At 42.1% G+C, this 24,358-nt stretch overlaps 1 protein-coding gene across 1 annotated transcript in view; it reads right to left on the bottom strand.

The window, feature by feature from the left end:
• POLR3B (RNA polymerase III subunit B) overlaps positions 1-24,358 on the bottom strand; it is a 791,018-nt gene that overhangs the window by 17,922 nt on the left and 748,738 nt on the right. Inside the window, exon 23 of the mRNA XM_053719663.1 lies at positions 9,950-10,116. Coding sequence (XP_053575638.1) covers positions 9,950-10,116 — 167 coding nt within the window. The remainder of the gene's footprint in view (positions 1-9,949; positions 10,117-24,358) is intronic.

Below are 24,358 nucleotides of genomic sequence, written 5' to 3' on the forward strand. Positions count from 1 at the left end.
TACAGTAAGAATGTTTGTAATGTATCTAAAACTATATTAATAAAGAACACAACAGATAAGATAATCAAATATTTTTGATTGTTTTCTGCAACACAAAATAGAGCCATGGGAGCATGGCTGTTTGAATAACACATTTAAAACAATATTTATTAGGAATGGAACCCCAGACAACATCATAGGGTTAAAAAGGTGGGGAATTTTTGAAAATAATAAATAATTCCCATGAGTGTTGATATGATTACCTTGAGACTCTGTGCATAGGTGTATATTCAAAGTAGAGATGCCATTTTCATTAAGCAAAGATTTTTTGAGTGTGTCACTAATTAGCTTTAGTTAAATTTTTATTTAGTTTTTTATTCAAAACCTTTTTTACACTTATATGTAAATAACAATATGATTAACAATATCTGACCATTTATTAATCATTTATGGAGGATGAAACATACACAACACACAAAGGGTTACAAATCCTGTGGAACTTCCCATGGTAGGAGGGGTTGACCACAGGTGTGTGTGATATTTTGTACAGGCTTCAAATTTGTTAGTATTGGTTTAGTTAGGAAAGGTATTTAAAGGCTATTCACAGCTCAGTTTATATGCCTGATGAAACAGTGTGGTAAAGCACTGACAAACGCATTGTATATTTGAAGGAGGGTAGCTAGCAACCCCTGACTTCTGGTTCCATTTTTTAATATTTTTATCTGTATTTTTTGTATTTTCGATTTACAATAAATCAATTTTAAATTGTGTTCATTATACATTGGAACCGTGCCTTTCCTACCTACCTGTTACTCCTTAGGGAGTTATAGGCTGTATTTGTTGCAGTCTATTCTGCAGTTTTAGTTTATAGTCCCTATCCTTTGAGACTCTTCTATATTTTTTAGAGTATCTATGTTCCTGTGTCCCTGTGTTCCAGTGCCTGTGTTACCATCATATCAGTAAGCTGGTTTGCTGCTAAATATCCAGCTTGTGCCTAATAGCACTGTCTGAGTGCTCTTCACAAATGTGAGTATACTGAATGAGAATCTACACTGATATCTTTTTGGTTTATTACTGGTACACACAGGTGCCCTGTTTTGTCTTATCTGCTCCAGATTTGATGTCATTTTGTTTCTGCAATCAGTGAGCTGGGTTGCTGTCAAACATCCAGCCTGTTCCCAATAGCACTGTCTGAGTGCTCTTTGCAAATGTGAGTACCCTGATTAGGGCTCTTTGAAAATTATCATTTGGTTTTTTACTGGTACACACAGGCGCCTCTCTTGTTTCTTTCATCTTCCATTTTGAAGGTGGTAACTCTTACAAACCTGTTTAACCCATTTAGGTCAAGTATAGGGCGGAACGTGTCCTCTTTCTTGGGAACCAATAGAGATTTGAGTAGAATCCCTGTCCCCTTTCCTGTGGAGGGAACTGGAATAATTACCTTGGCAAATAGGTCTTCCACATAGTGGAGTAGTGCAGCTCTTTTTACTGGGTTTCCAGACACCCTTGACAGCAAAATGCAGTCCCTTGGGGGACGGGTCCGAAAGCTTATTCTGTAACCCTGGCAAATAATGTCCAGCAACCAAGGGACCTGGATGGACTGAATCCATTCCTTTTCGAATAGAGAAAGTCTGCCCCTCACGTGACCTGGTCCAAGGTTGGGGGTGATCCCATCATGCTGATTTGTTATTGGGAAGTCTTCTTGGGCTGTTTGGTCTTATTCCAACCTTGAGTGGGCTTCCAGGTAGCCCTGGGTGACTCAGTTTTAGCCGTTTCTGCGGTCCTGTGATTCTTGTTGTGAAAGTAACGAAAATGTTGCACCGGACAACCTTTAGGTTTAAATTTTTTTTGTCCTGCAGCAGGAAAGCTCCCTTTTCACCTGTGACTGTGGCTATGATAGAGTCCAGACCTGGACCAAACGGGGACTTATCCTTAAATGACAAGCAGAGAAGTCTAGACTACTTATCAGCTGACCAGGATTTGAGCCACAAGGCCCTCCTATGCAGAACCCCAAAACTAGAGTTTTTCGTGTTAATGCAAATAATTTGCAGAATAGCATCCCTGATGAAGTGGTTTGCCAACCTTAGGGATTGTATGATCTTGGATCACCTCTAAAGGAGTTTCCACCGTAATCAGATCCGCTAAGGACTCACACAACTTTGTTTCCCTTGTGACTGCAGCTATTCCCACTGCTGGTTGAAACAGTGCGCCGACTGGAGAAACACTCTCCTGAGGTATCCCTTGAGTATTCTGTTGAGAGGATCTCTAAAGGAAGTACTTGTCTCAAGCGGGATAGTTGTGCGCTGGAAACAGCACCATCCACCTTATTTACGCTGTTCCAGAAATCCACGTGCGTAGCTGGAACAGGAAACAGCCTCTTAAATGCTGGGGGGGGGAGAACATGAAAGACATCCGGGATATCTTGGACCCAATGCACCAAACTTATCCCCTTTTTTAAGTACTTGTTTAGGGTGTCTTACCACCTCTGGACAGACCAAGCCACGTCACTACCGCTCTCCCACAGTACTGTTACACAGTGGATCTGAAGCGGAAATGGCACAAAATCGGTGGGAATCAGCGTCCCCGCCCTTCTGCGGCCTGTATGAGAATAGGCCTGCAGTCTGTAGTAATGACGTCCCCCACCGGTTGTTGGGGCATGCTTGCACGCATTGGGAGAAGTAACCTGAGGACTGGTAACATTGTCCAGTGCAGTCATATCACAAATACAGCTAAGTCATATGCTTAGTTGTTACAGTTTCCCAATTAGGACAAAATGCTTTCAAAGATAAGGCTGGAAATCAGTACACCGGACGCAAGCAGCATGATATTACCTGTTATCAAGGGACCACAGTGTGCACATAGCACTCTTAAAACACAGGGACAAGATTTAAAACCACCACTTTATTAGACAAGTTGCCATGAAAGAGTGAGCAATTTACCCACGATAAGTCTGTAATTTAATATGAAACACACCAAGTTATCAGTCAGGGGATTAGGATACATTTGAAGAGGCAGTGCTAAAATGCACAGTAAAGGAATATAAAAACTAAAGTGTGCTACACTGATAAGCAAGGAAGCCATTAGCTGACAGTGCAGAACAAATGAGAGTGAGCAACATTGCTATACTAACTTGCAAAGGATGCTGTAAACTGAGAGGACAGGAAAAAAAAAAAAAGCAAAAACCGTACCAGCCAGACAAAATGTGTTCATGCACAAATAAAAATGCAATAACCTAGTCCAAAAACTTGTCTCCTAAAACCCCTAGACAATAAATAAAGTGGTATGTCTGTAAAATGTCCCCTGGCTATGATGTACATTATAAAATGTTACCTGCTAATATAATGTGGGCTATGTGAATGCCATGTACAGTGTCCGTACTTTCCTTACCAGCACCCACTTTACTGTGCTTACCCGCTGCAGACAAACTTTGTCCAGTAGAGCCCATCCAGTGCTGTGTAAGTCACAGCAGAGGATCTAGGTAACGAGTATACAGACTAACCAACAGGAGGTGGCTAAGGGACCGGCCCCTGTGACACCTATGGCAGACTTGTGACTAACCTCTCACTGGAATTGATTCTATCACTGCCCCATAATCCAATTTCCCTTCTGTCACACTGTGGCAGCTCTCTGAGGTTAAAAATTGGCAAACAATCCCACTTCCCTGCACATTTTTTTTTTTTAAATCTTTTTCTTCTTTATTTGCTGGGAATAAAATAAAACAACTTGACATAGATTGTGAACCCCCTTTTTTCCAGACTCAAAAAACATAATTTATGCTTACCTGATAAATTCCTTTCTCCTGTAGTGTAGTCAGTTCACGGGTCATCCATTACTTATGGGATATTAACTCCTCCCCAACAGGAAGTGCAAGAGGATCACCCAAGCAGAGCTGCTATATAGCTCCTCCCCTCTACGTCACACCCAGTCATTCGACCGAAAACCAAACGAGAAAGGAGAAACTATAGGGCGCAGTGGTGACTGGAGTATAATTTAAAATTTAGACCTGCCATAAAAAACAGGGCGGGCCGTGGACTGACTACACTACAGGAGAAAGGAATTTCAGGTAAGCATAAATTATGTTTTCTCCTGTTAAGTGTAGTCAGTCCACGGGTCATCCATTACTTATGGGATACCAATACCAAAGCTAAAGTACACGGATGACGGGAGGGACAGGCAGGATCTTTATACGGAAGGAACCACTGCCTGAAGAACCTTTCTCCCAAAAACAGCCTCCGAAGAAGCAAAAGTGTCAAATTTGTAAAATTTGGAAAAAGTATGAAGAGAAGACCAAGTTGCAGCCTTGCAAATCTGTTCAACAGAGGCCTCATTCTTAAAGGCCCAAGTGGAAGCCACAGCTCTAGTAGAATGAGCTGTAATCCTTTCAGGAGGTTGCTGTCCAGCAGTCTCATAGGCTAAACGTATTATGCTACGAAGCCAAAAGGACAGAGAAGTAGCAGATGCTTTTTGACCTCTCTTCTGTCCAGAATAAACGACAAACAAGGAAGAAGTTTGGCGAAAATCTTTAGTTGCCTGTAAATAAAATTTCAGGGCACGGACTACGTCTAGATTGTGCAGAAGTCGTTCCTTCTTTGAAGAAGGGTTAGGGCACAATGATGGAACAACAATCTCTTGATTGATATTCTTGTTAGTGACTACCTTAGGTAAGAACCCAGGTTTAGTACGCAGAACTACCTTATCTGAATGAAAAATCAGATAAGGAGAATCACAATGTAAGGCTGATAACTCAGAGACTCTACGAGCCGAGGAAATAGCCATTAAAAACAGAACTTTCCAAGATAACAGCTTGATATCAATGGAATGAAGGGGTTCAAACGGAACCCCCTGTAAAACGTTAAGAACTAAGTTTAAACTCCACGGTGGAGCTACAGTCTTAAACACAGGCTTAATCCTAGCCAAAGCCTGACAAAAAGCCTGAACGTCTGGAACTTCTGACAGACGTTTGTGTAAAAGGATGGACAGAGCTGAGATCTGTCCCTTTAAGGAACTTGCAGATAAACCCTTTTCTAAACCTTCTTGTAGAAAAGACAATATCCTAAGAATCCTAACCTTACTCCATGAGTAACTCTTGGATTCGCACCAGTGTAAGTATTTACGCCATATCTTATGGTAAATCTTCCTGGTAACAGGTTTCCTAGCCTGTATTAAGGTATCAATTACTGACTCCGAAAATCCACGCTTAGAAGGTCCTGTCTCAGAGGCAGAGACCAAGGTGGACAGGATGACATGTCCACTAGATCTGCATACCAGGTCCTGCGTGGCCACGCAGGCGCTATTAGAATCACCGATGCTTTCTCCTGTTTGATCCTGGCAATCAAACGAGGAAGCATCGGGAAGGGTGGAAACACATAAGCCATCCTGAAGGTCCAAGGTGCTGTCAAAGCATCTATCAGGACCGCTCCCGGGTCCCTGGACCCGTAACAAGGAAGCTTGGCGTTCTGGCGAGACGCCATGAGATCCATATCTGGTTTGCCCCAACGACGAAGTATTTGGGCAAAGACCTCCGGATGAAGTTCCCACTCCCCCGGATGAAAAGTCTGGCGACTTAGGAAATCCGCCTCCCAGTTCTCCACTCCTGGGATGTGGATCGCTGACAGGTGGCAAGAGTGAGACTCTGCCCAGCGAATTATCTTTGATACTTCCATCATCGCTAGGGAACTCCTTGTCCCTCCCTGATGGTTGATGTAAGCCACAGTCGTGATGTTGTCCGACTGAAACCTGATGAACCTCAGAGTTGCTAATTGAGGCCAAGCCAGAAGGGCATTGAGAACTGCTCTCAATTCCAGAATGTTTATTGGAAGGAGACTCTCCTCTTGAGTCCACGATCCCTGAGCCTTCAGGGAATTCCAGACAGCGCCCCAACCTAGTAGGCTGGCGTCTGTTGTTACAATTGTCCAGTCTGGCCTGCTGAAGGGCATCCCCCTGGACAGATGTGGCCGAGAAAGCCACCATAGAAGAGAATCTCTGGTCTCTTGATCCAGATTCAGCATAGGGGACAAATCTGAGTAATCCCCATTCCACTGACTTAGCATGCACAATTGCAGCGGTCTGAGATGCAGGCGTGCAAAAGGAACTATGTCCATTGCCGCTACCATTAAGCCGATTACCTCCATGCATTGAGCCACTGACGGGTGTTGAATGGAATGAAGGACACGGCAAGCATTTAGAAGCTTTGTTAACCTGTCCTCTGTCAGGTAAATTTTCATTTCTACAGAATCTATAAGAGTCCCCAAGAAGGGAACTCTTGTGAGTGGTAAGAGAGAACTCTTCTCCTCGTTCACTTTCCACCCATGCGACCTTAGAAATGCCAGTACTAACTCTGTATGAGACTTGGCAGTTTGGAAGCTTGACGCTTGTATCAGAATGTCGTCTAGGTACGGAGCTACCGAAATTCCTCGCGGTCTTAGTACCGCCAGAAGAGAGCCCAGAACCTTTGTAAAGATTCTTGGAGCCGTAGCCAACCCGAAGGGAAGAGCTACAAACTGGTAATGCCTGTCTAGGAAGGCAAACCTTAGATACCGGTAATGTTCTTTGTGAATCGGTATGTGAAGGTAAGCATCCTTTAAATCCACTGTGGTCATGTACTGACCTCTTTGGATCATGGGTAAGATTGTCCGAATAGTTTCCATTTTGAACGATGGAACTCTTAGGAATTTGTTTAGGATCTTTAAATCCAATATTGGTCTGAAGGTTCCCTCTTTTTTGGGAACCACAAACAGATTTGAGTAAAACCCTTGTCCGTGTTCCGACCGCGGAACTGGGTGGATCACTCCCATTAGTAAAAGGTCTTGTACACAGCGTAGAAACACCTCTTTCTTTATCTGGTTTGTTGACAACCTTGAAAGGTGAAATGTCCCTTGTGGAGGAGAAGCTTTGAAGTCCAGAAGATATCCCTGAGATATGATCTCCAACGCCCAGGGATCCTGGACATCTCTTGCCCAAGCCTGGGCGAAGAGAGAGAGTCTGCCCCCCACTAGATCCGTTTCCGGATCGGGGGCCCTCACTTCATGCTGTCTTAGGGGCAGCAGCAGGCTTTCTGGCCTGCTTGCCCTTATTCCAGGTCTGGTTAGGTTTCCAGCCTTGTCTGTAGCGAGCAACAGCTCCTTCCTGTTTTGGAGCAGAGGAAGTGGATGCTGCTCCTGCCTTGAAGTTACGAAAGGTACGAAAATTAGACTGTCTAGCCCTAGGTTTGGCTCTGTCTTGAGGCAGGGCATGGCCTTTACCTCCCGTAATATCAGCGATAATTTCTTTCAAACCGGGCCCGAATAAAGTCTGCCCCTTGAAAGGTATGTTAAGTAATTTAGATTTAGAAGTTACGTCAGCTGACCAGGATTTTAGCCACAGCGCTCTACGTGCCTGAATGGCGAATCCGGAATTCTTAGCCGTAAGTTTAGTTAAATGTACTACGGCATCAGAAATAAATGAATTAGCTAGCTTAAGGGTTTTAAGCTTGTGTGTAATCTCGTCTAATGGCGCTGAGTCAAGGGTCTCTTCCAGAGACTCAAACCAAAATGCTGCCGCAGCCGTGACAGGCGCAATGCATGCAAGGGGTTGCAATATAAAACCTTGTTGAACAAACATTTTCTTAAGGTAACCCTCTAACTTTTTATCCATTGGATCTGAAAAGGCACAGCTATCCTCCACCGGGATAGTGGTACGCTTAGCTAAAGTAGAAACTGCTCCCTCCACCTTAGGGACCGTTTGCCATAAGTCCCGTGTGGTGGCGTCTATTGGAAACATTTTTCTGAATATAGGAGGGGGTGAGAAAGGCACACCGGGTCTATCCCACTCCTTAGTAACAATTTCAGTAAGTCTCTTAGGTATAGGAAAAACGTCAGTACTCGTCGGTACCGCAAAATATTTATCCAACCTACACATTTTCTCTGGGATTGCAACTGTGTTACAATCATTCAGAGCCGCTAACACCTCCCCTAGCAATACACGGAGGTTTTCCAGCTTAAACTTAAAATTTGAAATGTCTGAATCCAGTTTATTTGGATCAGATCCGTCACCCGCAGAATGAAGCTCTCCGTCCTCATGTTCTGCAAACTGTGACGCAGTATCAGACATGGCCCTAGCATTATCAGCGCACTCTGTTCTCACCCCAGAGTGATCTTGTTTACCCCTAAGTTCTGGCAATTTAGACAAAACTTCAGTCATAACATTAGCCATGTCTTGTAGAGTGATTTGTAATGGCCGCCCTGATGAACTTGGCGTTACAATATCACGCACCTCCTGAGCGGGAGATGCAGGTACTGACACGTGAGGCAAGTTAGTCGGCATAACTTCCCCCTCGTTGTCTGGTGAATGTTGCTTAACATGTACAGATTGACTTTTATTTAAAGTAGCATCAATGCAATTAGTACATAAATTTCTATTGGGCTCCACCTTGGCTTTTGAACATATTGCACAAAGAGATTCCTCTGTGTCAGACATGTTTAACAAACTAGCAATTAGACTAGCAAGCTTGGAAATACTTTTCAACTAAATTTACAAGCAATATGCAAAACGTTACTGTGCCTTTAAGAAGCACAGAAAAACTGTCACGGTTGAATAACAATGAACCGGATTAGTTATAGAGACCAAATTTTCACAGTAAAAGCATAAATTTAGCAAAGGATTGCACACATAAGCAATGGATGATTAACCCTTAATATCAGAAAAAACGTATAACAATTGAAAATATAAGCGTTTTTATCACAGTCAAAGCACAGTCTCACAGGTCTGCTGTGAGTGATTACCTCCCTCAAAACTAGTTTTGAAGACCCCTGAGCTCTGTGGAGACGTCCTGGATCATGCAGGGAGAAAAAGACAGACTGTGACTGAATTTCTGATGCGTAGTAAAAGCGCCAAAATAGGCCCCTCCCACTCACAATACAACAGTGAGGGAAGCTCAGTAAACTGTTTTAAATTAAAACAAACGACAGCCATGTGGAAAATAATGCCCAAAACAATTTTTCACCAAGTACCTCAGATAATTAAACGATTTAACATGCCAGCAAACGTTTAAAATCTAATTTATGAAATGTCATTAAAAGCCTGCTGCTAGTCGTTCACACTGCAAGTTAGGCTAAAAGTTATATGCATACAGTATTTTCCCAGTGAAGTGCCATTCCCCAGAAATACTTAAGTGTAAACATACATACATATCAGCCTGATACCAGTTGCTACTACTGCATTTAAGGCTGTACTTACATTATATCGGTATTAGCAGTATTTTCTCAGTCAATTCCATTCCTTAGAAAATAATATACTGCAACATACCTCTTTGCAGGTGAACCTGCCCGCTGTCCCCTGATCTGAAGTTACCTTACTCCTCAGAATGGCCGAGAACAGCAAATGGATCTTAGTTACGTCCGCTAAGATCATACAAGAAAAACTCAGGTAGATTCTTCTTCAAATTCTGCCTGAGAAGAAAAACAACACACTCCGGTGCCGTTTTAAAATAACAAACTTTTGATTGAAGATATAAAAACTAAGTTTAATCACCACAGTCCTCTCACACATCCTATCTATTAGTTGGGTGCAAGAGAATGACTGGGTGTGACGTAGAGGGGAGGAGCTATATAGCAGCTCTGCTTGGGTGATCCTCTTGCACTTCCTGTTGGGGAGGAGTTAATATCCCATAAGTAATGGATGACCCGTGGACTGACTACACTTAACAGGAGAAAGGTGGAAAGTAAACAGTCAAATAAATAAATTACTTTTACCAGCTTCATATTAATAAAACACTGGAGTAGAAATAAAGGGTTAAGTATGTAAAGAAACACATTTAAATAGATTTTTATCTTATTATTTACTGTTCTAATATAAATGAAAGATCTGATATGTTGAGATATTTCTTCTTTTTTGCTGCATATCCTACTTTGTTAAAAATAAAATAAAAAAAAATGCTTAAGAACATCTAACATAATACTATAATAAAAACCTAAATAATGCAGCAGATTCCTACCCAGTGATTCCAGATGTTACATAATCTTTTCCTAAGTAGTTGTAGCCATAACGAATGAGATCTTCGCACACATCTTTAACTTTGCTGCCTCCAAAGGCCGTTCCATAGTGAAACCGCCCGTCAAGAACGCCAGCCTTCCCAGCCAACAGTTCAATTAGTTTCCCAACCTGTAACAAGGGGAGAGCAAACATTTTGTTGTGAGAAATTGGCCACTGAAATTTGTCTTCCGACAAGTGATGACTAAAAGCAGAGATAGTATTGAGTATTAATAAAACAAACATTTTGCTACCAAAATAATTGTTAAACGCCCCCTAAAACATCCAAAATGTTTTGGTAGCAAAATGTGCATTATTTTACAGTCTAAGAACACACTACTTGAAATGCATCCAGTATTGTTGATCTCCTCTGCTGTAGTCATTTAGAGGCAGATATAAATAAACTGCTGCACTAATAAAGCAATCACTAATCATTCAAGTAGAATGCAGTAGAATACACTCCACGGTATATCAAGCAGGTGTTAAATTAGAGGATGAGCTACCAAAATAAATATTTGTATACAACGTGCTTCAGATATCAGTGCATTATTGAACAATACATCATGGTGACTGAAGTTCATGATCATGTCTTGTTTAATAAATCAAATACTTCCCACGAAACTCCTTGATTCTGAGTTTCACCTGTAACCTAATATCTACAGTAGAAAGCAGTGCTGGCAAAAACAGCAAAAGCTCATAGCTTTGTATTATACATACAGATCAGGTTTGAACAAATTAGAGCATGTCAATTTGCATAGAGACAAAATATGGATGCTTGTATTTCATTTCTAAAATGTAATCTATTTTAACATAAAATATAATAAAAAAACAGAATTTATGTTTACCTGATAAATTACTTTCTCCAACGGTGTGTCCGGTCCACGGCGTCATCCTTACTTGTGGGATATTCTCTTCCCCAACAGGAAATGGCAAAGAGCCCAGCAAAGCTGGTCACATGATCCCTCCTAGGCTCCGCCTTCCCCAGTCATTCGACCGACGTAAAGGAGGAATATTTGCATAGGAGAAATCATATGATACCGTGGTGACTGTAGTTAGAGAAAATAAATCATCAGACCTGATTAAAAAACCAGGGCGGGCCGTGGACCGGACACACCGTTGGAGAAAGTAATTTATCAGGTAAACATAAATTCTGTTTTCTCCAACATAGGTGTGTCCGGTCCACGGCGTCATCCTTACTTGTGGGAACCAATACCAAAGCTTTAGGACACGGATGATGGGAGGGAGCAAATCAGGTCACCTAGGTGGAAGGCACCACGGCTTGCAAAACCTTTCTCCCAAAAATAGCCTCAGAAGAAGCAAAAGTATCAAATTTGTAAAATTTGGCAAAAGTGTGCAGTGAAGACCAAGTCGCTGCCTTACATATCTGATCAACAGAAGCCTCGTTCTTGAAGGCCCACGTGGAAGCCACAGCCCTAGTGGAATGAGCTGTGATTCTTTCAGGAGGCTGCCGTCCGGCAGTCTCATAAGCCAATCGGATGATGCTTTTAAGCCAAAAAGAGAGAGAGGTAGAAGTTGCTTTTTGACCTCTCCTTTTACCAGAATAAACAACAAACAAAGAAGATGTTTGTCTGAAATCCTTTGTAGCCTCTAAATAGAATTTTAGAGCACGAACTACATCCAAATTGTGCAACAAACGTTCCTTCTTTGAAACTGGATTCGGACACAAAGAAGGCACGACTATCTCCTGGTTAATATTTTTGTTAGAAACAACTTTCGGAAGAAAACCAGGTTTAGTACGCAAAACCACCTTATCTGCATGGAACACCAGATAAGGAGGAGAACACTGCAGAGCAGATAACTCTGAAACTCTTCTAGCAGAAGAAATTGCAACCAAAAACAAAACTTTCCAAGATAATAACTTGATATCAACGGAATGTAGGGGTTCAAACGGAACCCCCTGAAGAACTGAAAGAACTAAATTGAGACTCCAAGGAGGAGTCAAAGGTTTGTAAACAGGCTTGATTCTAACCAGAGCCTGAACAAAAGCTTGAACATCTGGCACAGTCGCCAGCTTTTTGTGAAGTAAAACAGATAAAGCAGAAATCTGTCCCTTCAAAGAACTTGCAGATAATCCTTTCTCCAAACCTTCTTGAAGAAAGGATAGAATCTTAGGAATTTTTTATCTTGTTCCATGGGAATCCTTTAGATTCACACCAACAGATATATTTTTTCCATATTTTATGGTAGATTTTCCTAGTTACAGGCTTTCTAGCCTGAACAAGAGTATCAATGACAGAATCTGAGAACCCTCGCTTTGATAAAATCAAGCGTTCAATCTCCAAGCAGTCAGTTGGAGTGAGGCCAGATTCGGATGTTCGAACGGACCTTGAACAAGAAGGTCCTGTCTCAAAGGTAGCTTCCATGGTGGAGCCGATGACATATTCACCAGATCTGCATACCAAGTCCTGCGTGGCCACGCAGGAGCTATCAAGATCACCGATACCCTCTCCTGTTTGATCCTGGCTACCAGCCTGGGAATGAGAGGAAACGGTGGAAACACATAAGCTAGGTTGAAGCTCCAAGGTGCTACTAGTGCATCCACTAGAGTCGCCTTGGGATCCCTGGATCTGGACCCGTAGCAAGGAACCTTGAAGTTCTGACGAGACGCCATCAGATCCATGTCTGGAATGCCCCACAATTGAATTATTTGGGCAAAGATTTCCCACTCCCCCGGATGAAATGTCTGACGACTCAGAAAATCCGCTTCCCAATTTTCCACTCCTGGGATGTGGATTGCAGACAAGTGGCAGGAGTCTCCGCCCATTGAATTATTTTGGTCACTTCTTCCATCGCCAGGGAACTCCTTGTTCCCCCCTGATGGTTGATATACGCAACAGTCGTCATGTTGTCTGATTGAAACCGTATGAATTTGGCCTTTGCTAGCTGAGGCCAAGCCTTGAGAGCATTGAATATCGCTCTCAGTTCCAGAATATTTATCGGGAGAAGAGATTCTTCCCGAGACCAAAGACCCTGAGCTTTCAGGGGTTCCCAGCCCACCAGACTGGCGTCGGTCGTGACAATGACCCACTCTGGTCTGCGGAAGCTCATCCCTTGTGACAGGTTGTCCAGGGTCAGCCACCAACGGAGTGAATCTCTGGTCCTCTGATCTACTTGTATCGTCGGAGACAAATCTGTATAATCCCCATTCCACTGACTGAGCATGCACAGTTGTAATGGTCTTAGATGAATTCGCGCAAAAGGAACTATGTCCATTGCCGCGACCATCAAACCTATTACTTCCATGCACTGCGCTATGGAAGGAAGAAGAACAGAATGAAGTACTTAGAGCTTAGAAGTTTTGATTTTCTGGCCTCTGTCAGAAAAATCCTCATTTCTAAGGAGTCTATTATTGTTCCCAAGAAGGGAACTCTTGTTGACGGAGATAGAGAACTTTTTTCTACGTTCACTTTCCACCCGTGAGATCTGAGAAAGGCCAGGACAATGTCCGTATGAGCCTTTGCTTGTGGTAGAGACGACGCTTGAATCAGTATGTCGTCCAAGTAAGGTACTACTGCAATGCCCCTTGGTCTTAGCACCGCTAGAAGGGACCCTAGTACCTTTGTGAAAATTCTTGGAGCAGTGGCCAATCCGAATGGAAGTGCCACAAACTGGTAATGCTTGTCCAGAAAGGCGAACCTTAGGAACCGATGATGTTCCTTGTGGATAGGAATATGTAGATACGCATCCTTTAAATCCACCGTGGTCATGAATTGACCTTCCTGGATGGTAGGAAGAATTGTCCGAATGGTTTCCATTTTGAACGATGGAACCTTGAGAAATTTGTTTAGGATCTTGAGATCTAAGATTGGTCTGAATGTTCCCTCTTTTTTGGGAACTATGAACAGATTGGAGTAGAATCCCATCCCTTGTTCTCCTAATGGAACAGGATGAATCACTCCCATCTTTAACAGGTCTTCTACACAATGTAAGAATGCCTGTCTTTTTATGTGATCTGAAGACAATTGAGACCTGTGGAACTTTCCCCTTGGGGGTAGTTCCTTGAATTCCAGAAGATAACCTTGGGAGACTATTTCTAGCGCCCAAGGATCCAGAACATCTCTTGCCCAAGCCTGAGCGAAGAGAGAAAGTCTGCCCCCCACCAGATCCGGTCCCGGATCGGGGGCCAACATCTCATGCTGTCTTGGTAGCATTGGCAGGTTTCTTGGCCTGCTTACCTTTGTTCCAGCCTTGCATTGGCCTCCAGGCTGGCTTGGTTTGAGAAGTATTACCCTCTTGCTTAGAGGATGTAGAACTTGAGGCTGGTCCGTTTCTGCGAAAGGGACGAAAATTTGGTTTATTTTTAGCCTTAAAAGACCTATCCTGAGGAAGGGCGTGGCCCTTACCCCCAGTGATATCTGAAATAATCTCTTTCAAGTCAGGGCCAAACAGCGTTTTCCCCTTGAAAGGTATGTTAAGTAATTTGTTCTTGGAGGACGCATCCGCTGACCAAGACTTTAGCCAAAGCGCTCTGCGCGCCACAATAGCAAACCCTGAATTTTTCGCCGCTAATCTAGCTAATTGCAAAGTGGCGTCTAAGCTAAAAGAGTTAGCCAACTTAAGTGCTTGAACTCTGCCCATAACCTCCTCATAAGAGGATGCTTGATTGAGCGACTTTTCTAGTTCCTCGAACCAGAAACACGCTGCTGTAGTGACAGGAACAATGCATGAAATTGGTTGTAGAAGGTAACCTTGCTGAACAAACATCTTTTTAAGCAAACCCTCTAATTTTTTGTCCATAGGATCTTTAAAAGCACAACTATCTTCTATAGGGATAGTGGTGCGTTTGTTTAGAGTAGAAACCGCCCCCTCGACCTTGGGGACTGTCTGTCATAAGTCCTTCCTGGGGTCGACCATAGGAAATAATTTCTTAAATATAGGGGGAGGGACAAAAGGTATGCCGGGCCTTTCCCATTCTTTATTTACAATGTCCGCCACCCGCTTGGGTATAGGAAAAGCTTCGGGGGGCACCGGGACCTCTAGGAACCTGTCCATTTTACATAATTTCTCTGGAATGACCAAATTGTCACAATCATCCAGAGTAGATAACACCTCCTTAAGCAGAGCGCGGAGATGTTCCAATTTAAATTTAAATGTAATAACATCAGGTTCAGCTTGTTGAGAAATTTTTCCTGAATCTGAAATTTCTCCCTCAGACAAAACCTCCCTAGCCCCTTCAGACTGGTGTAAGGGCATGTCAGAACCATTATCATCAGCGTCCTCATGCTCTTCAGTATCTAAAACAGAGAAGTCGCGCTTTCGCTGATAAGTGGGCATTTTGGCTAAAACATAATTTATGCTTACCTGATAAATTCCTTTCTTCTGTTGTGTGATCAGTCCACGGGTCATCATTACTTCTGGGATATAACTCCTCCCCAACAGGAAATGCAAGAGGATTCACCCAGCAGAGCTGCATATAGCTCCTCCCCTCTACGTCACTCCCAGTCATTCGACCAAGAATCAACGAGAAAGGAGAAACCAAGGGTGAAGTGGTGACTGGAGTATAATTTAAAAGATATTTACCTGCCTTAAAAAACAGGGTGGGCCGTGGACTGATCACACAACAGAAGAAAGGAATTTATCAGGTAAGCATAAATTATGTTTTCTTCTGTTATGTGTGATCAGTCCACGGGTCATCATTACTTCTGGGATACCAATACCAAAGCAAAAGTACACGGATGACGGGAGGGATAGGCAGGCTCATTATACAGAAGGAACCACTGCCTGAAGAACCTTTCTCCCAAAAATAGCCTCCGAAGAAGCAAAAGTGTCAAATTTGTAAAATTTGGAAAAAGTATGAAGCGAAGACCAAGTTGCAGCCTTGCAAATCTGTTCAACAGAGGCCTCATTCTTAAAGGCCCAAGTGGAAGCCACAGCTCTAGTAGAATGAGCTGTAATTCTTTCAGGAGGCTGCTGTCCAGCAGTCTCATAGGCTAAACGAATTATGCTACGAAGCCAGAAGGAGAGAGAGGTAGCCGAAGCCTTATGACCTCTCCTCTGACCAGAGTACACGACAAACAGGGAAGACGTTTGTCGAAAATCCTTAGTTGCCTGCAAGTAGAACTTGAGGGCACGAACTACATCCAGATTGTGTAGAAGACGTTCCTTCTTTGAAGAAGGATTCGGGCACAGGGAAGGCACCACGATCTCTTGATTGATGTTCCTGTTAGTGACTACCTTAGGTAAGAACCCAGGTTTTGTACGCAGAACTACCTTATCTGAATGAAAAATCAAATAAGGAGAATCACAATGTAAAGCTGATAACTCAGAGACTCTCCGAGCCGAAGAAATAGCCATTAAAAATAACACTTTCCAAGATAACAACTTTATATCAATGGAATGAAGGGGTTCAAACGGAACTCCTTGTAGAACGTTAAGAACAAGGTTTAAACTCCATGGCGGAGCAACAGTTTTAAACACAGGCTTGATCCTAGCTAAAGCCTGACAAAAGGCCTGGACGTCTGGATTTTCTGACAGACGCCTGTGTAACAAGATGGACAGAGCTGAGATCTGTCCCTTTAATGAGCTAGCCGATAAACCCTTTTCTAAACCTTCTTGTAGAAAGGACAATATCCTAGGAATCCTAACCTTACTCCAGGAGTAACCTTTGGATTCGCACCAGTATAGGTATTTACGCCATATCTTATGGTAAATCCTTCTGGTAACAGGCTTCCTAGCCTGTATCAGGGTATCAATAACCGACTCAGAAAAACCACGTTTTGATAAAATCAAGCGTTCAATTTCCAAGCAGTCAGCTTCAGAGAAGTTAGATTTTGATGTTTGAATGGACCCTGTATCAGAAGGTCCTGTCTTAGAGGTAGGGACCAAGGCGGACAGGATGACATGTCCACTAGATCTGCATACCAAGTCCTGCGTGGCCATGCAGGCGCTATTAGAATCACTGATGCTCTCTCCTGTTTGATTTTGGCAATCAATCGAGGAAGCAGCGGGAAGGGTGGAAACACATAAGCCATCCCGAAGTTCCAAGGTGCTGTCAAAGCATCTATCAGAACCGCTCCCGGATCCCTGGATCTGGACCCGTAGCGAGGAAGTTTGGCGTTCTGGCGAGACGCCATGAGATCTATCTCTGGTTTGCCCCAACGTCGAAGTATTTGGGCAAAGACCTCCGGATGAAGTTCCCACTCCCCCGGATGAAAAGTCTGGCGACTCAAGAAATCCGCCTCCCAGTTCTCCACTCCCGGGATGTGGATTGCTGACAGGTGGCAAGAGTGAGACTCTGCCCAGCGAATTATCTTTGATACTTCCATCATTGCTAGGGAGCTTCTTGTCCCTCCTTGATGGTTGATGTAAGCTACAGTCGTGATGTTGTCCGACTGAAACCTGATGAACCCCCGAGTTTTTAACTGAGGCCAAGCCAGAAGGGCATTGAGAACTGCTCTCAATTCCAGAATGTTTATTGGCAGGAGACTTTCCTCCTGATTCCATTGTCCCTGAGCCTTCAGAGAATTCCAGACAGCGCCCCAACCTAGTAGGCTGGCGTCTGTTGTTACAATTGTCCAGTCCGGCCTGCTGAATGGCATCCCCCTGGACAGATGTGGCCGAGAAAGCCACCATAGAAGAGATTTTCTGGTCTCTTGATCCAGATTCAGAGTAGGGGACAAGTCTGAGTAATCCCCATTCCACTGACTCAGCATGCACAATTGCAGCGGTCTGAGATGTAGACGTGCAAAGGGTACTATGTCCATTGCTGCTACCATTAAGCCGATCACCTCCATGCATTGAGCTACTGACGGGAGTTGAATGGAATGAAGGACACGGCATGCATTTAGAAGCTTTGTTAATCTGTCTTCTGTCAGATAAATCTTCATTTCTACAGAATCTATAAGAGTCCCCAAGAATGGAACTCTTGTGAGAGGAAAGAGAGAACTCTTCTTTTCGTTCACTTTCCATCCATGCGACCTTAGAAATGCCAGAACTAACTCTGTATGAGACTTGGCAGTTTGAAAGCTTGAAGCTTGTATCAGAATGTCGTCTAGGTACGGAGCTACCGAAATTCCTCGCGGTCTTAGTACCGCCAGAAGGGCACCCAGAACCTTTGTGAAGATTCTTGGAGCCGTAGCCAATCCGAATGGAAGAGCTACAAACTGGTAATGCCTGTCTAAGAAGGCAAACCTTAGATACCGGTAATGATCTTTGTGAATCGGTATGTGAAGGTAAGCATCCTTTAAATCCACTGTGGTCATGTACTGACCCTTTTGGATCATGGGTAAGATTGTCCGAATAGTTTCCATTTTGAACGATGGAACTCTTAGGAATTTGTTTAGGATCTTTAAATCCAAGATTGGCCTGAAAGTTCCCTCTTTTTTGGGAACCACAAACAGGTTTGAGTAAAACCCTTGTCCTAGTTCCGACCGCGGAACCGGATGGATCACTCCCATTAATAACAGATCTTGTACACAGCGTAGAAACGCTTCTTTTTTTTATCTGGTTTGTTGACAACCTTGACAGATGAAATCTCCCTCTTGGGGGAGAGAATTTGAAGTCTAGAAGGTATCCCTGAGATATGATCTCTAGCGCCCAGGGATCCTGAACATCTCTTGCCCAAGCCTGGGCGAAGAGAGAGAGTCTGCCCCCCACTAGATCCGGTCCCGGATCGGGGGCCCTCGGTTCATGCTGTCTTTGGGGCAGCAGCAGGTTTCCTGGCCTGCTTGCCCTTGTTCCAGGACTGGTTAGGTTTCCAGCCTTGTCTGTAACGAGCAACAGCTCCTTCCTGTTTTGGTGCAGTGGAAGTTGGTGCTGCTCCTGCTTTGAAATTCCGAAAGGGACGAAAATTAGACTGTCTAGCCTTAGCTTTGGCTTTGTCTTGAGGCAGGGCGTGGCCCTTACCTCCTGTAATGTCAGCGATAATTTCTTTCAAACCGGGCCCAAATAAAGTTTGCCCCTTGAAAGGTATATTAAGTAATTTGGACTTAGAAGTTACATCAGCTGACCAGGATTTTAGCCACAGCGCCCTACGTGCCTGAATGGCGAATCCTGAGTTCTTAGCCGTAAGTTTGGTTAAATGTACTACGGCCTCCGAAATGAATGAATTAGCTAGTTTAAGGACTCTAAGCCTGTCCGTAATGTCGTCCAGCGTAGCTGAACTAAGGTTCTCTTCCAGAGACTCAATCCAAAATGCTGCCGCAGCCGTAATCGGCGCGATGCATGCAAGGGGTTGCAATATAAAACCTTGTTGAACAAACATTTTCTTAAGGTAACCCTCTAATTTTTTATCCATTGGATCTGAAAAGGCACAGCTATCCTCCACCGGGATAGTGGTACGCTTAGCTAAAGTAGAAACTGCTCCCTCCACCTTAGGGACCGTTTGCCATAAGTCCCGTGTGGTGGCGTCTATTGGAAACATCTTTCTAAATATCGGAGGGGGTGAGAACGGCACACCGGGTCTATCCCACTCCTTAGTAACAATTTCAGTTAGTCTCTTAGGTATAGGAAAAACGTCAGTACTCGCCGGTACCGCAAAGTATTTATCCAACCTACACAATTTCTCTGGTATTGCAACAGTGTTACAATCATTAAGAGCCGCTAAAACCTCCCCTAGTAATACACGGAGGTTCTCCAATTTAAATTTAAAATTTGAAATATCTGAATCCAATCTGTTTGGATCAGAACCGTCACCCACAGAATGAAGCTCTCCGTCCTCATGCTCTGCAAGCTGTGACGCAGTATCAGACATGGCCCTAGTATTATCAGCGCACTCTGTTCTCACCCCAGAGTGATCACGCTTGCCTCTTAGTTCTGGTAATTTAGCCAAAACTTCAGTCATAACAGTAGCCATATCTTGTAATGTTATCTGTAATGGCCGCCCAGATGTACTAGGCGCCACAATATCACGCACCTCCCGGGCGGGAGATGCAGGTACTGACACGTGAGGCGAGTTAGTCGGCTCGCTGTTTGGTGAAATTTGTTCAATTTGTACAGATTGGCTTTTATTTAAAGTAGCATCAATACAGTTAGTACATAAATTTCTATTGGGCTCCACCTTGGCATTGGAACAAATGACACAGGTATCTTCCTCTGAATCAGACATGTTTAACACACTAGCAATAACCTTGCAACTTGGTTACAATCTTATTTAACAAAAACGTACTGTGCCTCAAAGAAACACTAAACGATTAAATGACAGTTGAAATAATGAACTGAAAAACAGTTATAACATCAATCCTTAAAAACAACACAACTTTTAGCAAAGGTTTGTTCCCATTAGTAAAGTAACAATAATTAAATTTGAAACATAAAAATTACAGAGCAACGTTTTTAATCACAGTCAATATATAAGTCTCACAGCTCTGCTGAGAGAATCTACCTCCCTCCAAAGAAGTTTGAAGACCCCTGAGTTCTGTTAGAGATGAACCGGATCATGCAGGAAATACAAGAGTAACTGACTGGAAATTTTTGATGCGTAGCAAAGAGCGCCAAAAACGGCCCCTCCCCCTCACACACAGCAGTGAGAGAGAAACGAAACTGTCACAATTAAAACAAGCAACTGCCAAGTGGAAAAATAATGCCCAAACATTTATTCACTCAGTACCTCAGAAAATGCAAACGATTCTACATTCCAGCAAAAAACGTTTAACATAATAAAAACCTATTAAAAGGTTTAATGTACTTTTAACAGAGTAATTCCAGTGAAATACCATCCCCAGAATACTGAAGTGTAGAGTATACATACATGTCATTATAACGGTATGGCAGGATTTTCTCATCAATTCCATTCAGAAAATAAAAACTGCTACATACCTCAATGCAGATTCATCTGCCCGCTGTCCCCTGATCTGAAGCTTTTACCTCCCTCAGATGGCCGAGAAACAGCAATATGATCTTAACTACTCCGGTTAAAATCATAGTAAAAACTCTGGTAGATTCTTCTTCAAACTCTGCCAGAGAGGCAATAACACGCTCCGGTGCTATTGTAAAATAACAAACTTTTGATTGAAGTTATAAAAACTAAGTATAATCACCATAGTCCTCTCACACATCCTATCTAGTCGTTGGGTGCAAGAGAATGACTGGGAGTGACGTAGAGGGGAGGAGCTATATGCAGCTCTGCTGGGTGAATCCTCTTGCATTTCCTGTTGGGGAGGAGTTATATCCCAGAAGTAATGATGACCCGTGGACTGATCACACATAACAGAAGAAAATGTGTTTAATAGAATTATCCATTACAGCCGTTAATTGTTGCATAGTAAGGAGGATTGGCGCACTAGATGTTCTAGGGGCCTCCTGAGTGGGCAAGACTGGTGTAGACATAGAAGGGGATGATGCAGTACCATGCTTACTCCCCTCACTTAAGGAATCGTTTTGGGCAACATTATTATCAGTGGTATCATTGTCCCTACTTTGTTTGTCACATTTATCACATATATTTAAATGGATAGGAACCTTGGCTTCCGAACATACAGAACATCGTCTATCTGATAGTTCAGACATGTTAATAGGCATAAACTTGGTAACAAAGCACAAAAAACGTTTTAAAATAAAACCGTTACTGTCTCTTTAAATTTTAAACTGAACACACTTTTTTACTGAATATACGCAAAAGTATGAAGGAAATGTTCAAAATTCACCAAAATTTCACCACAGTGTCATAAAGGCTTAAAAGTATTGCACACCAAATTTGAAAGCTTTAACTCTTAAAATAACGGAACCGGAGCCATTTTTACATTTAACCCCTATACAGTCCCTGGTATCTGCTTTGCTGAGACCCAACCAAGCCCAGAGGGGAATACAATACCAAATGACGCCTTCAATAAGCTTTTTCAGTGGATCTGAGCACCTCACACATGCATCTGCATGCCTTGCTTCTCAAAAACAACTGCGCATTAGTGGCGCGAAAATGAGGCTCTGCCTATGACTAGAAAAGGCCCCCAGTGAAAAAGGTGTCCAATACAGTGCCTGTCCGTTTTTTTAACAATTTGCCAAGATTAAAATAACTCTCCTAAGTTATAAACCATTAAACATGCTTATATAGTAATCGTTTTGGCCCAGAAAAATGTCTACCAGTCTTTAAAGCCCTTGTGAAGCCCTTGTATTCTTATATTGAAAATTAAGAAAATGGCTTACCGGATCCCATAGGGAAAATGACAGCTTCCAGCATTACCAAGTCTTGTTAGAAATGTGTCATACCTCAAGCAGCCAAAGTCTGCTCACTGTTTCCCCCAACTGAAGTTAATTCCTCTCAACAGTCCTGTGTGGAAACAGCCATCGATTTTAGTAACGGTTGCTAAAATCATTTTCCTCTTACAAACAGAAATCTTCATCTCTTTTCTGTTTCAGAGTAAATAGTACATACCAGCACTATTTTAAAATAACAAACTCTTGATTGAAGAATAAAAACTACATTTAAACACCAAAAAACTCTGAGCCATCTCCTTGTGGAGATGTTGCCTGTGCAACGGCAAAGAGAATGACTGGGGAAGGCGGAGCCTAGGAGGGATCATGTGACCAGCTTTGCTGGGCTCTTTGCCATTTCCTGTTGGGGAAGAGAATATCCCACAAGTAAGGATGACGCCGTGGACCGGACACACCTATGTTGGAGAAAATACCATGTTTGTTCTATAGCAACACTTAACATTATTTGTTAACGTTATTAAAAAGCTTTCACTATTGAGTCCCTTGGCAAATAATGCAGATGACACCGTTATAAAGTAAATAAATGCACCATAGAGCAAATTCCCCAGTGTTTCAATTTGACAGTTATCTCATAATTGGTATATAACAGGAGACCACCACAACTGGTAAACCGCAACAAATGAACTTGCTCTGGATTATAGATACACTTTAATAGCCAGTAGTGACTCGGAATCACCTACTCATTGATCTTGATTTCTCTAAGCTACCATTAAAATAAGATAGAAGTTTATTAGTTCCAGTTCTGCCTGTATCTAATTAAACGTATCATCTTTCAGTCACAGATTTCTCAAAGCCAATTATCACATTATAAGCCATTAATAATTAAATATCCATATGGGTAAATTCAAAGAGTTTTACCATGTACTGTTGTATTTCTATATTTTAATTTAACTGGAAAATATAGGGATCTATTCAATCACACTTATTACAGAAAACATTTGTTATATGATCTTACCCTGTCTATACCCTGTACTATAATAGCTAGTCTTTTTTTAAGTGCCAAGGGAATATACTTACCTTTATTAAACTAAATATAATTAGAAATAAGTGGAGACACTAATGATAAGTGCATGATGAAATCCTTAAAGGGACATAAAACGCAAAAACTTTTTTTTATAAATTAGGTAGAACATACAATTTTAAACAACTTTCCAGTTTACTTCTTTTATCAAATTTGCTTCATTCTCTTGGTATCATTTGTTGAAGGAGCAGTAATGCACTACTGGTTTCTAACTGAACACATGGGTATATATATGCTGCCACCAATCAGCAGCTAGAACCTAGGTTATTTGCTGCTCCTGAGCTTACCTATATAAACCTTTCAGCAATGGATAACAAGAGAAGGAAGTAAATTAAATAATAGAAGTAAATTTGAAAGTTGTTAAAAAGCACATGATCTTTCTGAATTATAAAAGAAAAAAAAATTGTATTTCATGTCCTTTTAAGTTTATCAGTCACATCATTCAATAGTTGAAAGGTACATTTTAAAGGAACATTGTACACTAAAAAATTTTCCCCTTTAACACGTTCCCAATGGTCCATTTTACTGGCTGGAGTGTATTTGTTTGCAAACAGCTCCTTTACCTTTAATTTGTTATTTGAAATAGTTGCTTTTGCCTATAAAAATTGCCACCTACTGTATATTGAAAATATGAATAATAAATGTAGTCTCTGTAGATTGGGGAATTGGTCAGGGTTTTTTTTTGTTTTGTTTTAAGAATTATTCTGTAAATGAAGACAGAGTATATGAATGTATTAGTGGGTAAATATTATGAGTTGAAATAAATTACAATTTGGTGCTGGAAAATTATTACTGATATGGATGTAATTCTGTTTCTTTCCCTCTTTTCCTTATTTTCCTAGTATCTTAGCTTATTTATCATAAAGTATAAGTATTAGTTTTAGTTTTTATTTATGTAGCATGAGGCTATATATTCATGCAATGTTTACAAATCTTTTTTTTTTTTTAAATAATTTTTATTGAGGTAGTAAGACATACAGAAACAAACTCTTGTAAGCATCATGGCAACACGCCTATTTGACATACATCAGTATTTATGCATCTAATATAAAAGGCATGTCTTAGAGACCGTAAACAGTATTAGATCCAAAACCATAAGGAAATATGTCTAGCCATGAGAAGTACCTCTTTTTACATACGTGAATTTTCGGATGGACATTTGGCATACAAAATAACATGCGACAG

This window comes from Bombina bombina, chromosome 6 (genome assembly GCF_027579735.1).
Source record: "Bombina bombina isolate aBomBom1 chromosome 6, aBomBom1.pri, whole genome shotgun sequence".
NCBI classification, from domain to species: Eukaryota; Metazoa; Chordata; class Amphibia; order Anura; family Bombinatoridae; genus Bombina; species Bombina bombina.